We start from the raw sequence: 16,252 nt of genomic DNA, 5'->3' as shown, positions 1-16,252 counted from the left end.
GATTGCTGCCCCTTGGCCGCTTAATGGCTCGTGTATCATAGATCGTTAACTTTATTCATTCAGAACTGAGCCTTCTGATGTACTTTACAGAGATGCTCAATGAATGCTCGATGAAACACGTAAGAATAGTGAGTGTATGTAACGTCAGTATTCTGTAAACTATTACTAGAGAATACAGATAATTAAAAGCATATGTAAACATCTTGTCTAAAAGGCACTAGAAATTCCTACCAGCTAGGAATTCTAAAGGATTTTAAAAATCCATAATTTTAAAGGATATTCAGTCACCTAGAGACATCGTGTCGTTTTCATCTCTGCTAGTGAGAACAATGTAAGTTTTTCGGGTTGGCGGTTTTTCCCCTGGCTGTCAGGAAGTTCCAGGGAAATCACGAGAGCCCCTTGCTCCGCTTTGCCCTCTGAGCTGACCTGTCTCGGCAGCTGGCTTGGTGTCAGTATCCGGAGAGGCTTCCCCACCCAGCCCTACCCCACCCTCCCATCTGCTCTGGGTGTTTTATCAATATTTGTGTCAGTGCTCCCACTGGGCCCTGAACCCCTGAAGGGCTGGTGCCCTTTACATGCCCTGTGCCTGGTGGAGGTTCAGAAGTATCTGCTGAGCGAATTGCCTGTCACCGTTGTTCCCTCCGTCAGCAGAAGGAGCCTCTCCCTGTGACGGGCTGTGGAGGGTGCAGACGACCTTCTTTGTACATGCAGCATGTTTCCACTTGCAGCCCAGAGAACAGATCAAGATGAGACTGTGGAACGACCACTTCGTAGAGTACGGCAGGACCGTGTGCATGTTCCGTACGGAGAAGATCCGGAAGCTGGTGGCCATGGGGATCCCCGAGTCGTTACGTGGCAAACTCTGGCTCCTTTTCTCTGGTGAGCGTTTCTGGGGTCTCCAGGCCAACTTTTATTTCTGGAGCGGACACGGGACAAAGGCCCCGACCTGGGCAGTGTGTGTGTGCAGAGGGGTCCCCTCTGCCTGTGACGTGTCCGACCGGGGACCTCAGGACCTTCTCACGTTGGCTGTGATGTCCTGGGTCAGTGCAGGGTCTGGCCAAGGGATCGCGTCTCCTTTAGAAATGACCATGAGTCTCTTCGTTGTCCCCAGAATTCTGTTCAGGACGCCCTTGACGTGCAGCGTCTTTCTAGGACGTGAGTCCTGAAGTAGAGGAAACGAAAACATCTTCAGAAGGTGTTGAGTTGCGTGTGTTGTAGCGAATCCCTCAGTGCGCGCTTCCTCTTGCGCGCTTCCTCTTGCTCGCTCCTCTGTGGGGGGCACACAGCGTCCCCGCGAGGCAGAGCCGCAGGGTTTTCTCTCCCGCCTGCGTCCTCCTGCTGCACCGCTGGACCGGGGACTCTCCTGCTGCTGCTCTTGGGCATCTCTCATCAGGACACTCGCTGATGGAGGAGCTGAGACGGGCCGCGGTCCCCAGAGGCGTTCCGAGCAGGCATTTCTCTGTCAGCCGTTTGGTGCCGTGCGGTGGAGCGGCTGGGGCCCTGCCAGCAGGAAGAGAAGGCCCTGTGGTCCAGGACAGTGTGACTGCTGACCCTTTCGGGGTGCTAGGGGTGGGGTGGCCAGGGCTCCGCCTGCCCCGGGGACCCTGCTGTGCTCTCCCGGAGGCTAGGCCTGGGGACCCGTCCTCCCCGCGCCCTGTCCCTGTTCCTCCCTCAGTCGGCCTCCTCCTTGGTCACCTCTCTCCTCCCTCTTCCCCGTCTCTCCCCGAAGTCGCCCAGCCCCTCTCCTCTGCTACCCGAGAGGCCCAGACCCAGACCCGATGCTGGCTGGCTCCTGGGCGCTGGGGCTGCTGAGCGGGTGTCTACTGGTCCCTCTCCTCCCAGCGCTCACCTTGTTCCACAGGCCGAGTCTCCCCGCTGCCTCCCGGCCTGTCTCTCCCACTGCCCACCAACAGCATGCCCATGAAACCCTTCCTCTGTCAGAGGAGGGTATTTTTGTATTTAATAAAATACAGGGGACTTACAGAAAGCATCCTCCCAGTATTTTTGTGTTTAATAAAAACAGTCCATATTCACATGGAGCAGCAAGCAAAGAAAGTGACGCGGCTCAAAATCCCACCACCTAAAGTACACACACACACACACACTCCCTCTCTCTCTCTCTCTCTCTCTCTCTCTCTCTCTCTCTCTCTCCTCTCTCTCTCCTCTCTCTCTCTCTCTCTCTCTCTCTCTCTCTCTCTCTCTCTTTTGTTACCAGGGAATACAACTTATTAAAAGCATAGTAATAAAGCTATTTCTAGTGTGAGCTCTTCCCCCCTCTCTATAAGGTTATTCTTAGCAAAGCCATGTTATTTCTTTTTTTCTCTTTTCTTCTTAGCAGAACTGAAGTTCCTTTTGGTTGTGTGTGGTCTCAAACTATTTTTTATGTCCCTCAGGTCGCAGGACCCCACTGAGGTCCTCTGACCGGACAAGCCCCTCCCCATGTGGACTCTCTCCTGGTAATCAGTCGCCCTTGAAACGTTACTTTTAAATCATCAGATGCCGTCACTGACCTCGCCTCGCATCCCGGTTACTATGGCAACCTGGTGGAGGAGTCCATGGGAAAGTGTTGCCTGGTGACAGAGGAGATAGAACGGGACCTGCATCGCTCCTTACCGGAGCACCCCGCCTTCCAAAACGAAACGGGGATCGCTGCTTTGAGGAGAGTCCTGACGGCTTATGCCCACCGGAACCCCAGAATCGGGTACTGCCAGGTGAGCTGTGCGCTGCGGGGTGGAGGTCACAGCCCCCATCCTGGGCTACCACCCAGGCCTCGGGTCTGTGTTTCAGCCGTCTGTACCGAGGACTGTCGTGTGGAGGGAATCAACCTCGTGTAGTCAGGCTGATGATGCAGAAGGAGCAACGTTACCCAGTGCCCGGGGAGAGCGTTGCACAGGCTGGGCCTCTGTCCACGGGAGGCCGTGCAGTCTTCACGGTCTCCGGGCCTCCACTGCAGGACGGTATCCATGAAGCTGCCGTGGGAGCTTTCTCCCTCCAGAGCGTACAGAAGTCGTAGGGATTCTTTTTTAAATGCTATTTGGGGAGGAAAAAGCTGTTTGGGGTGGATCGCCTTCCTCCAGGATGCACGAGTGGAGGCAAGACACCCTCCGAGTGGTAAGCAAGCACAAAATAAAACCCCGGCACGAGGCTGGGTGAGAGAAGCTACTGACCCTTAAAAACAGAGGATTTTAGACTTTGTCTCCTGTGCATAAGCGAAATTAGTGTGTGTGTGTGTGTGTGTGTGTCTCGTCCGAACGTAGACACAGAGACAGCTGGGTGGGATCTGAGCCTGAGGCGTGCTCCACAGCCCAATCCAGCATCACACCGTGGGCTCAGGGATGGGGCGGTGGCTGATCGCTCAGCCCGGTGTGTCTTGTGAGGCCACGGTGACACCGTGGTCGTTCCAGCTTGGTGTCGCTGTGGGTGGGAACGCTGGGTCTCTCATCATGCAGTCTTGACTTCTGCGGATCACTTGGGCTTGTGTGTTATTGAATGTCTCTGTGGCACTGTGTGGCCTCGTCAGTAACTGTCCCCTCCCCTGCGAACCCCCTGAGCAGTCCATGAACATCCTGACCTCCCTTCTGCTGCTATACGCCGAGGAGGAGGAAGCCTTCTGGTTGCTGGTTGCTGTGTGTGAGCGGATGCTGCCCGACTACTTCAACCATCGAGTCATTGGTAACTGCCTCCTTCCTCCCCCTCTGTACCCGCGGGTAGTGACCGAGCCAGGGCAGAGATGTTGATCACCAGTCCTGGTTATAAAGTCCCCTGTGCCACTCAGCTAGTCTCTGCACAAACACCGTTTTGACTCTTGAATTTGCAAAACTAACTAGTGTAATTCTCTGCACAGTTTTGGCAAAAGAGTGGAATGTGGCAACCTGATTGCTCTCTTGCCACAAACTCTTACAGGTTTTGGATAAAGAACAAACGAGTTATGTGGATAGCTGAACTTCAGGAAAGAAAAACCTAGGCACAAAAAGCAAATCAAAAAGTGAAAACCAAAGAGATTTTTCACTGATGCTGAGGCCTGGAAAGGGAGGGGGTCTGCTCCTGGTACCCAGGGAGCTTGTACAGACAGGAGAGGAGGGGAGTAGAGCAATACTGGAGACCCTTGAGGGCCGACGTGAAGGGCAGAGGAGGAAAATGCCTCGCTTACAGCTTGATTGTAAGAAAGCACATTTATGGCTGCCTGGGCTCTGGGCAAACCTGTGTTTGACCCATCAGTGCTCAAGCACTTGAGCCGCTGTCCTTTGTAAACTTGAGATTGGAATTTGCATCCTCTCTGTGGTCCAGCAACCTCCTTGTGGGGAAAAGGACATGAAAATTGCTCTGGCCTGGTGATACTCTTAGGGACACTTTTTAGTAATCCAGAATGAGAGATGGAGATGGCCTAAAATTAGGGCGGCAGCCATGGGAACAGAAACAAAAGAACCAATTCGAGATGGAATTTGGCAAAGGAGTGGATGTAGGGACAAGGCAGGAAGAAGATGCTTGAAGGCTGAAGTCTAAGGACCAAAGGAGTGTGATGACCACTCGGAGGAAGGTGGGGTGGGGCTTGGCTGGGAAGGAGGTGGCCTTTTGGTGACCTCTGACTGTCTTCCTCTGCCCCCTCCTGTGCCTGAGTGGTTAATTGGTTTCCTTCCCTTTTCACCTCATATCACGCGAGGTATTTAATGTTGTACAGAGCAGCAAGGAGTAACCAGAACCTCGCAGTCATTGGGAAGCATGTTGTCCAAGCTCTCATTAGGTGAGGAGTGTTGCTATGGGGCAGATGGTACTCAACAGTGATCAGTAGACCCTCCATGATAATGTGACCACCACCACAATACAGGGTAGAACATTTGGAACATTTCCATAATCCACAAAGTTCCCTTCTGCCTCTTCCCTGCCACATGCGACGCTTGGTACTGACTTCTGTCACCACAGATGAACTTGGCCTATTTTTGAACTTGGAATAAACATAATAATAGAGAATGTTCTGGCTTCCTTCGCATAACACGACGTTGTTGGCGCGTCAGCAGTTCCTTTTCACTGCTGAGTAGTATTTCACTGTACATTCGTACCATGATTTGTTCATCCAGTCACCTGTTGATAGACATTTGAGTTTCCAGTTTCTTCTATTATAAGTAGAGTTGCAATGAACATTCATGTATGAGTCTTTTTGGAATGTATATTGTCAGTTTTCTTTGTCTTTACCCAGGAGTAGAATTCCTGGGTCATAGTTAGATGAATGCTTAACTTTATAAGAAACTGTCAGTTTTCCAAAGTGGATGAAATGCCTTCATATTATCTCACACCAGCAATGTGTGAGAGTTCCAGTTGCTCTGCATCCCTGTTAGCACTTGGAATTGTCTTTTTAATTTTAGCCATCCTAGTGGGTAAGAAACGGAATGTCCTGATGGTTTTAATTTGCATTTCTCTGATAATTGTTAATGACGTTGAACGTGTTTTTCTGTGCCTACTGGCCATTTATTTATCATCACTTTTGAAGTGTCCAAATTTTACCTCTTTTTAGAAAAAGATTTGGTCATTGATTTCTTACAACTAAGTTGCATCAGTTCTTTATTGTGATTATGAAACCTCTGTCAGGTATATGTATCGCAAATATTTTCTCCAAGTTTGAAGTTTGCATTTTCATTTCATTAATGGTCTCTTTTGAAGAACACCAGTCGTTAATCTTGGTGAAGTCCAATTTGTAATTTTTTTCTATGGTTAATGCTTTTGTGTCCTAAGAAATTTTGCCTTTTTCCTGTCTTCCCCACGCCATGCAGATATCCACTGGATTCGGCACTTTTTTTTTTTTTTTTTTTTTGTCCATGCTGTGTGGCTTGCAGGATCTGAGTTCCCTGACCAGGGTTTGGACCCGGGCCCACAGCAGTGAAAGCGCCGAGTCCTAACCACTGGACCGCTAGGGAAGTCCCAATTCACAACTATTTTTTGAAAATACTGTCCTTTCCCCATAGAATTACCTTGGTCAAAACATCAAAAACCAGTGAACTAACTAAGTGTAAGTCCTTTTCTGGCCTCCAGTCCCGTTTCATCGTTGTGCGTATCTCAGAGTCGTTTTAATTTGGGGCTGACTTTGGAGGGAGTGACTCTCTCCCCCATCTCTGTGGCCTCCTTTCCCAGGGGCCCAGGTGGACCAGTCGGTCTTCGAGGAGCTCATCAAGGAGCAGCTCCCTGAGCTGGCGGAGCACATGCACGACCTCTCGGCCCTGGCGTCCATCTCCCTCTCCTGGTTCCTGACGCTGTTCCTCAGCATCATGCCCCTGGAGAGCGCGGTGAACGTGGTCGACTGCTTCTTCTACGATGGCATCAAGGCCATCTTCCAGCTGGGGCTGGCCGTGCTGGAGGCCAACGCCGAGGACCTGTGCAGCAGCAAGGACGACAGCCAGGCCTTGATGGTCCTCAGCAGGTGGGGACCGCCTGGGGTGGAGGGGCAGCAGCGGGACTCCAGGAGCCAGGCGGCAGGTCCAGGCAGCCGGGCTGTAGCTGTGGGAGTTCTTCCACTCTACCACTTGTCACCCCATGTGCCCCCAGGGCCAGGCCATCAGGCAGCCCCGTCACCCGTGTGCGGTGAGGAGTCTGCCTTCCCTCGCTCCTGTCCGCCAAGTGAGAGGCAGGAGGGGCGAGGGTATCGGTGCCTTTCTCTGAGCAGGTTCAAGTGTCCTTAGTCGAGAGGGACTCATGGTGGCCTTGAACGGGGGCGGGCAGGCGGACATGGGAAAACGTGGGCCTCAGGCCGCCAGCTGGAGGATTTGGACATTTTGTGCATAGGGGATGGTGCGTTGTAGGGGAGGCAAAGTCCCGCGAAGCTGAGGACGGGAACCCGGGTCCCTTGGAGCTGAGGGCAAGTTGGATGACAAATGAAAAGCTCCTTTTCAGAATACTGTGGAAGCTTAAAATTGCAGTATGCACAGGATTTTGTATTTATGTCACTGGAGAGTCACAGACCCCGGGAAACCTTCCCGTAGCGCCCAGGTCCACAAGTCTGGCTTCACGCACGTCTCTCGTTTTCTCTAAAATGAGTGTAGCAGTTGCTGCCTGGCACTCCTCCCTCCGTTTGGAGGCAGACGAGCTGGTTTGACAGTTGCTGCCACGTGTCCAGGGGCCCCTGTGAAGGCAGGTGTCGCATGGTGCCCAGGGGAGGGTAAACCTGTGCTTTTCCGGTGGATGGTGTGCCCAGGTTTCTGGATCACATCAAGAACGAGGATAGCCCTGGAGCCCCGCTAGGCAGCCACCATGCCTTTTTCTCGGATGACCAGGAGCCCTGTCCCATGACCGACATTGCCGACCTGATCCGGGACTCCTACGAGGTACCTGGGCCCCATCCCTGCCCCAGCCCAGCTCTCTTGGGAGATGGACTTCCAGGGAGGTTTTCCAGGCTACTTCTGTTTCCTGTACGGACGCATAAGGGATCCTGTGAGTGAGTGAACCCTTCCTTCCCTGCAGAAATTCGGAGACCAGTCTGTGGCTCAGATCGAGCACATGCGCTGCAAGCACAGGATCCGGGTCCTGCAGGGCCACGAAGACACCACAAAGCAGAATGTGGTGAGTAGAGGCCTCCTGGCGGCCAGGTGCTGACCTGGGCTGGGTGCCCTGCTGGTCTCCTAACAGGAGAAAGCCAGCTTTTTTTTTTTTGCATTGAATTAACAACCTGACAGGGTGAGCTGGTGGAGAAAGAGCGTGGGTTTAGTTTGAGAGTCAGACAGATGGTGAGCAAACTAACTACTGTGAGCCTCGGTCTCCCCGATTGTAAAATGAGGATAATACTAACCCCCGTGTGGGCTTAAATGAGGGGCAGTATAGAGCATGCCCGGCACCGAGGGCCTGCAGTGTTGATGGCTGTGCAGGAGGAACTTCCTGCCCAAGCTGTAGCCTTGCTACTGTTTACTCCCATTAGGACTTAAAATGCTTGTCCTGAGTCACAGACGTGTGAATCAGAAAAGTTGAGGATAAAAAGCCCTGAGAGAGCTGCCATAAAGTGATCTCTGTGATGGGAACAGACTCTGTCCCGGGAGGAGCTGGGCGCCTGGCGTCCACCCCAGCGGGACGTGCCCTCTCGGCCTCTGGTCCTCCCAGGGGCAGGCAGAGTTCACTCCATGACCGTTTGTTCTTTCCTCAAGCTGCGAGTCGTTATCCCCGAAGTCTCAGTCCTTCCAGAAGACCTAGAGGAACTCTACGATTTATTCAAGGTAGGAAAATCTGGGAGGATGAGGGAGTGACAGGCCCTGAGCCAGGCCCCAGCTGATGTCATCGCCTGCCTGCGGGAGGGTGCAGAGGCTGGAGGGGTCGGCATGTGCCTGTTGGGTGGCAGCGAGGCTGGAGCGGCCCCCCGGCCAGCTCTGGCTTGGCCGTGCCTCCTGGGCCCGAGCACGGATGCTGTTGCGCTCGGCTGATAGGCCCTCAGTGCTGGGGACGCGTCCTTCACTGCCCTAGGCCGAGTCCCCAGTCAATAGTGGATTCAGGGACTTCCCTGGTGGGGCAGTGGTTAAGAATCCGCCTGCCAGTGCAGGGGACCTGGGTTTGATCCCTGGTCCGGGAAGATCCCACATGCTGCGGAGCAACCAAGCCTGTGAGCCACAACTACTGAGCCCACGTGCCACAACTACTGAAGCCCGTGCGCCTAGAGCCCGTGCTCCGCAACAAGAGAAGCCTGCGCACCACAATGAAGAGTAGCCCCCGCTCACCGCGACTAGAGAAAGCCCTCGCACAGCAACAAAGACCCAACGCAGCCAAAAATAAATAAATTTATTTAAAAAAATACAAAAAAAAATAGTGGATGCAACAGTGACCCTTATTGAAATGATCACCTCGTATACTTTTTTCTATTATTATTTTTTAAAATTGAAGTATACTTGATTCACAATGTTGTGTTAGCTTCTGGTATACAGCACAGTGATTCAGTTATACGTATATATATTCTTTTTTTAAAAAATATTTGTTTGGCTGTGGCTGGTCTTAGTTGTGGCACGCAGGATCTTTGTTGTTGCCGTGTGCGGGGTCTTCGTTGCAGCATGCGGGATCTTTTTCATGTTTTAGTTGCCGCATGCGGGATCTTTAGTTGCGGCATGCATGCGGGATCTTTAGTTGCGGCATGCACGTGGGATCTAGTTCCCTGAGCAGGGATCGAACCGGGCCCCCTGCATGGGGAGCGTGGAGTCTTAGCCACTGGACCACCAGGGAAGTCCCATACGTATATTCTTCTTCATTATAGGTTTTTACAAGATATTGAATACAATTCCCTGTATCACCTCAAATACTTTTTAATCATAGCCTCACCCACATGACGTGTGTACATATTCTTGTGTTTGTGTGGCTGGTCTGCCTGCTACTTTATGTTCTGTTTTCCCCTGATGCTGTCATTAACACTTTTTCACATTGCCCTATGGTCTTACTCATTTTTAAATCATTTGAAACCTGTCATGTTGGTAATACTTACCATGCTAAACTGTATTTCGACTATTTGGATATTTAGGTGGAAGACTTGCTGAATTAAATCACCCTGCAAAGACCATTTTCAGGTGCCTTTTCTCTTGCTCGAAACAAGTCAGTAAAAATGGGGAAGAGAGGCAGACAGTGGACCCACTCCCTACAGCCTGGCAGTGAAGCGGGGAGAAGACAGCCGCAGAAAGCAGGCCAGCCCGGAGGAGTCGGCCACCGGAGCTGTCCTGGCGGGGCCTCTGAGCCGCCAGCACTTCTGCACTCAAAGGGCCGCGTGCGCAAGATGATCCGAAGCAGCACTTAGGTCTCCTGAGCAGAGCCGCAGATACTGTCTGACCCTTCCTGTGGCTGTCGTGTCACATCTCCCTGTGGTCACTGACATGGTGGCTGGCTTAGTAGGTTCCCGGCACTCCTCACGCCTAGTCAGCAGGATGCGTGATGAGTCCTCAGGCTACGTCTCCTGTAAACCTCACCGGGTTTCAAGTTTTATAGTTTCCTCTGTTGCATGAAGAGAAAATACGAAACCAGAGGTGACTTAGTGTCCCACACCGCCACCTCTCTTTGACTTTCAAGGAGGAAAAACAGGGAGTACTAGAAACACAAAAGCAGGTTAACCAACGTGTTGTTTAGCATAAAACGTCTTTGACTTATTTAGGGCTAACTTCTCAATTTGAGAGAATAAGACGTCTCACATTTGAATTTATATGACTTAAGAGACTGCCTTAAATTCATCATAAAAATAAGTTTCATTAAGTACTAACTGTATCATTAATCTGTCATACAAGGAGTATTTAAAGAAGACAGACAGCTATTTCCTGTGTCCTATTTCTATCTTTTCTGTGAACAATGTGGGTGAAATTTATTTTCGTATTTTTTTTTTTTAGCTCTGCAGGCCTTTCATTTGTGTAGGACTAACTATGAATATAAACTTCAACTATAAATACAAGACCAATTTCAAAATGCACTTCCAAAAGAAATTCCAGGACAGTAGCGTCATCATCATGGTGTCTAATTCCGTCATACAGCCTGAGGTACCTCCTTTATGTGCCCAGAGCCATCCTCACCGCCACGGAACCCGCCTCAGGCTGTCCTCCCCTGCTCCCACTGCCCCCCTTGCTGCTGACCTTCCCTGAATTCCCTTGGCTTTCATAATCTGGCCTCTTATATTTTAATGCTTCTTTAAGTACTGTGAGGTATAATGGTCCCTAGTTGGGTTTTACATGCACCTCTTGTCTCTTGAATCAGAAATTCGTTTTCCCAAGGGAAAGGGCCACATAGAGATACCCTTACATTGTTGTATAAACGTGTGATAGGGTCTTATTAAGGAGTCCATTCCTTGACTTCATTGCCTCCTTCCCGAAGCCTGGAACGTACAGGTGTGACCATTCTCTATGTCAACAAGGAACAGCCTGCTCTGTCTCCTTTACGTACTCTTTCCTATTAAAGATGAACAGTGTGTACGTAATGAAATCTATTTTTATTCTGAATGGAAAGCAATCTTTCTTTTATGCCTTAATGCAGTTCTTTCTTTTCTTTCAGTTTTATTGAGGTATAATTGACCTACAGCACTAAGTTTAAGGTGTACAGCATAATGACTTACATGTATTGCGAAATGATGCGCAGTAAGTTAACATCCATCATGTCATATGTTTATAGATACAAAAAAAAGAACAAAAATGATTTTTTGCTTGTGACGAGAACTTTTAGGATCTACTCTCTTAGCAACTTTCAAATATACCGTACAGCAGTGATAACTATAGTTGTCGTGTTGTACATACATCCCAGGACTTATTTATCTTATAACCGGAGATTTGTACCTTTTGACCCCCTTCACCCCGTTCTATAACCCGCACCCACGGCCAGCCCCAGCCTCTGGTAACCACGAATCTGATCCTTTTCTATGACTTTGGGTTTGTTTGTTTGTTTGAATTTATTTTATTTTTGGCTGCGTTGGGTCTTTGTTGCTGCACGCGGGCTTTCTCTAGTTGCAGCGAATGGGAGCTACTCTTCGTTGCGGTGTGCAGGCTTCTCATTGCGGTGGCTTCTCTTGTTGTGGAGCATGGGCTCTAGGCGTGTGGGCTTCAGTAGTTGTGGCACGCGGCTCAGTAGTTGTGGCTCGTGGGCTCTAGAGCACAGGCTCAGTAGTTGTGGTGCACAGGCTTAGTTGCTCTGCAGCATGTGAGTTCTTCCCGGACCAGGGCTCGAACCCGTGTCCTCTGCATTGGCAGGTGGATTCTTAACCACTGTGCCACCAGGGAAGCCCATGTTGCTATTTTTTTTTTTTTTTTTTTTTAGATTCCACATATGAGATCATATAGTATTTCTCTGACTTATTTCACTTACCGTAATGTCCTCGAGGTCCGTCTAGGTTATAAAGCAATGTTTTAAATTACGTAAATTTAGATTTGCGATGTCTGTCCCTTATCCTCTGAAATTGAAAACAGCTTCATTAGTCTTCTCTCTTCAAGTAAGATGGGAACAATATAATACACACTTGATGTCATTGACTACTTTTGGAAATACTCAGGACCTGAAACAGTGCCTGTGACATTTTTGTAGATTCAGTATGTACAGATCTTTTCTCGTTCTTTTTTAATGGCTGCAGGATTTGATGGTAGGGCTTAACCATACTTTATTAACCATTCACCTGCTGAGGGACATTTATCTCATTTCCAGTTTTTTCTGCTTTATAAACAGTGCTGTATCAAGCATGCTTGTGCCTTTCTTGGGACACCTGTGCTGCCGTTTCTGTAGGATGGGTTCCTTAGGGATGCACAAACCAAGTTTTAGTCACTATTGCTAAAGCGTTTTAGATTTTTCAAATTTCAGTTCTACTGATGATGCCTAAGGGTGCTCATTTCCTATGTTCCCCACTCACCCAGCATTTAACATTATGGATCTTTTAAAATTTTACTAGTTGTGTAGAAAATTGCATTTCATTTTAACTTAACATTTGTTTACTCATTAGTGAGGTTGAGTACCCTTTCATAAGTTTATTGGCTAATCATATACTTTCTTGTATCATCTCTTCATATCCTTTGCCTGTTTTTATATTGACTTTTCTGTAGGATTCTGTGTAAACTGGTTGTACTAGTCCTTGGCCTTTATAACTGTTTTCTTCTGGGTAGGATTCTGAGGGCCTCTAGCATCACAGGGTGGCAGATATACACGCAAATTCACAGTGTGTCTTGGGTTTGAGGAATGGGAATTTATCAGACCTTTGTTTCACATTTGAACATTCTTACGATACTTTTCCTGATTCTGCAAAGGCTATTTAAGGAACATGGCTCCAGAGAATATGCAGTAAAATTATAGATGGCATTTTGGTTTCCATCCAAGGATAGGCACTTGGATATTATAGCATCTGTACTTGTTTCTGTGCCATCCTTATGGGCAGAGGGCATTGAAATCGTGAAGAACCCTGCAGTCATTGGGAACTATTTCAAGTGAGTTGAGATGTCCCAAGAGGTGATTTAGTACAGGTGTAAAAGAAACATTCTAAAGAGGCTAACCTGGTCCTAGGCGACAGGGCCAGTTTTGATTGCTTTAGTTTTCAGTCTATTCCCAAGACTTCAAATTGCCTTTGCTTTTTTTACTTTTACTTTTTTGAATTGTTCATATATTCATGTGGTTGAAAATTCAGAACATATAAAAAAGCTTGCTTCTCCATCTGGGTCCCTGCCCCCGTTTTCCATCCTCACAGGTTACCAGGGTAAATAGTTTCTTCTGTATCCTATAGATTTGTCTAGTACTTTCTGACTTTCAAATAATATGATTTAAGAAAAAATACCAGAATAAAAATTGTATGATTTCAATAATTAAAACTATGGCAGGGGAGTTCCCTGGCGGTCCAGTGGTTAGGACTCTGCGCTCTCACTGCTGTGGGTCCAGGTTCAATTCCCTGGTCGGGGAACTAAGATCCCATAAGCTGTGCAGTGTGGCCAAAATTAAACAAAACAAAACTATGGCAGCTGAACTGTACATTTAAAAATTGTTAAAATGGTAAATTTTGTTATGTATATTCTGCTGCAATGAAAAAAGAAACCTTAATAAAAAGGAAAAAGTTTTTGCTTGTTACTACAGGGTTACCTGTAACTACATTTCTGGTTGGAGTGGTGAGATTGTGAGTTAATTTTTTCATTTGTTTGTTTTATAATGTTGCTTATTCAATACTGAATTTTACGAGGCAAAGCAAGTCAGGAGAGAAGGCTGTGTTGCCTTTGGCCTTTATGTGTGCGGCCTCCCATGGGGGCCGCCGCCCCTCACAGACCCCTCTCGCTCCCCTGTTAGAGAGAACACATGATGAGCTGCTACTGGGAGCAGCCCAGGCCCGTGGCCCTGCGCCATGACCCCAGCAGGCCCTACGCGGAGCAGTACCGCATAGACGCCCGGCAGTTTGCACGCCTGTTTCAGCTCGTCTCGCCGTGGACCTGCGGGGCCCACACAGAAATCCTCGCTGAAAGGACTTTCAGGCTCCTGGATGAAAACATGGACCATCTGATCGAATTCAAAGCATTCGTGAGCTGTCTCGGTATGACTCTGGGGGTCTTTCCTGCAGTGAGTTCATTTGGGACGTGAGTCTGTGAACACAAGACAAGTAGACTGTCACGCAGGCACATCCACTCAGTGAAATGGGTTTGGGAGTCGCCTGCCGTGATTTGGGGATTTTAAAAGTCCCTCTGCAGGCTCCTCTCGTGACCACTTTTATGTTTCCTAAGCGGGTGGTGGGAGGGCAGCCCAGGCTCTCAACATACATGGTTGTTGACCTTGTTCTCCTGGGCACCCAGGGTGTGGTGGTGTCTTGTTAGGAATGTGTCCTGAGACACATTTTTTAAAAAAAATAAATTTAAAATTGAAGTATAGTTGATTTACAATATCGTGTAAGTTTCAGGTGCACAGCACAGAGATTCAGTTATACATACATATGTGTGTGTGTTGTGTGTATATATATATATTCTTTTTCAGATTCTTTTCCCTTATAGGTTATTACACACTATTGAGTATAGTTCCTTGTCCTCTACGGTAGGTCCTTGTTGGTTGTCTATTTTATGCATAGTAGTGTGTATATGTTAATCCTAGCCTCCTAATTTCTCCCTCCCCGCCCCCCCCCCCCCCCGCACATTCCTAACTCTTGCAGCTAAAATTAAAATCTTTCAGAAGGTATGAGGCCAGACAAAATTCTGAGGTTATGTTGCCGCTCAGCCGTCACCAGTCACTACCCTTCACATTTTCCTTTCAGGTACACACTGTCTGGGTAGCAGTAGGTGGAGTGTCAGGTCAACAGACACTGACCTTACTACGTTCTCTCTACAGTGACTTTGTGTCCTGACACATGTACTTAAACCATTTGCATGTACTCAGTCTCTCTCTCTCTTTTTGGATTTTGCAGATATTATGTATAATGGAGAAATGAATGAGAAAATTAAACTGTTATATAGGCTTCATATCCCTCCAGGTAAGAAATTCCAAGAGAAAAGTTAGGCTCTGTTCTGCCTTGACATAAATCAGCTTTGTGCATGACCTTGAGGTTCTTGTCTTTTTAAATTTATTTAGACTTGAGGCAACAGATGTTTCTAGTTCGGGGTGGCTGATGACAGATTTTGAGTACCACATTGTATGGCCTATGGCAGGGGTTCCCAGACTCGAGTGTACATCAGAATCATCTGGATGGCTTGTTATAATACAGGATACCTGGCCCACCCCGGTTTCTAATCCGCTAGGTCCGAGGACCGCACTTTGAGAACCACGGGCCTGTGGAATGTGGGGGAAGACAAACCCTGGTTGCCTTACAGATGGTTATCTTAGCTTACTGTTTTTTGAAAAATTGAGGTAAAATTGGTATTATACTAGTTTCAGGTGTAAAGCATGATAGTTCAGTCTTTGTATACACTACAAAGTGATCACCACAGTAAATCTGATTACCATTTGTCCCCATAAAATTGACCCCCTTCACCCATTTTGCCCACCCCCCCCCCACCCCTTTCCCCTCTGGTAACCAACAGTCGATGGGTGTGTTTTATTCATTTGTTTCATTTTTTTAGATTGCATATATGACTGAAATCATACAGTATTTGTTTTTCTCTGACTTATTTTGCTTAGCATAATGCCCTCAAGGTCCATCTGTATTGTTGCAAACGACAAGATTTCCTTCTTTTTCATGGCTGAGTAGTATTCCATTGTGTGTATGTATGTGTGTGTGCAACTTTACTGAATTCATTTATTCCAAGAATTTTTGGTGGAGCCTTTAAGGTTTGCTATATATATGGTATCTGACAGTTTTACTTCTTCCTTCCCTTTTATTTCTTTTTCTTGCCTAATTGTTTGGGCTAACACTTCCGATACCGTGTTGAATAAAAGTGGCAAGAGTAGGCATCCTTGTCTTGTTCCTGATCTTAGGGGAAAAGCTTTTAGCTTGTCACCATTGATTATAATGTTAGCTGTGAGTTTGTCATATGGCCTTTATTACGTACGTTGAGGTATGGTCCCTAAATAACCACTTTGATGAGAGTTTTTAATCATAAGTGGATGTTGAATTTTGTCAAATGCTTTTTCTGCATCTATTGAGACAGTTGTGTGTTTTTTATCCTTCATTTTGTTAATGTGGTGTATCATGTTGATTTGTGGATGCTGAACCATCCTTACATCCCTGTAATAAATCCCACTTGGTCATGGTATATAATCCATTTAATGTATTGTTGAATTAAATTTTTTAAAACCCTGCTTTAAATTTAAAAATTTAAAAATTCTGCTACTTTTGGATGGAATGTTTTGTATATATATGTGGTTTAAGGCTGATGCTTCATTATTGATTTTC

General features: G+C 47.7%; 1 protein-coding gene across 2 annotated transcripts in view; it reads left to right on the top strand.

The window, feature by feature from the left end:
* The window catches only part of TBC1D8 (TBC1 domain family member 8), a 122,237-nt gene that overhangs the window by 95,261 nt on the left and 10,724 nt on the right, over positions 1–16,252 (top strand). For both annotated transcript variants that reach the window (XM_082672028.1, XM_082672027.1), the window contains exons 9-17: positions 729–879; positions 2,497–2,711; positions 3,555–3,672; positions 6,124–6,409; positions 7,181–7,310; positions 7,447–7,545; positions 8,121–8,189; positions 13,729–13,969; positions 14,828–14,893. In XM_082672028.1, the coding sequence (XP_082528154.1) occupies positions 729–879; positions 2,497–2,711; positions 3,555–3,672; positions 6,124–6,409; positions 7,181–7,310; positions 7,447–7,545; positions 8,121–8,189; positions 13,729–13,969; positions 14,828–14,893 (1,375 nt within the window). The remainder of the gene's footprint in view (positions 1–728; positions 880–2,496; positions 2,712–3,554; positions 3,673–6,123; positions 6,410–7,180; positions 7,311–7,446; positions 7,546–8,120; positions 8,190–13,728; positions 13,970–14,827; positions 14,894–16,252) is intronic.

The sequence above is a fragment of the Grampus griseus genome, assembly GCF_964374135.1.
Source record: "Grampus griseus genome assembly, chromosome: 15".
In the NCBI taxonomy this organism is placed as follows: domain Eukaryota; kingdom Metazoa; phylum Chordata; class Mammalia; order Artiodactyla; family Delphinidae; genus Grampus; species Grampus griseus.
This window is presented reverse-complemented; position numbering and strand designations above follow the sequence as displayed.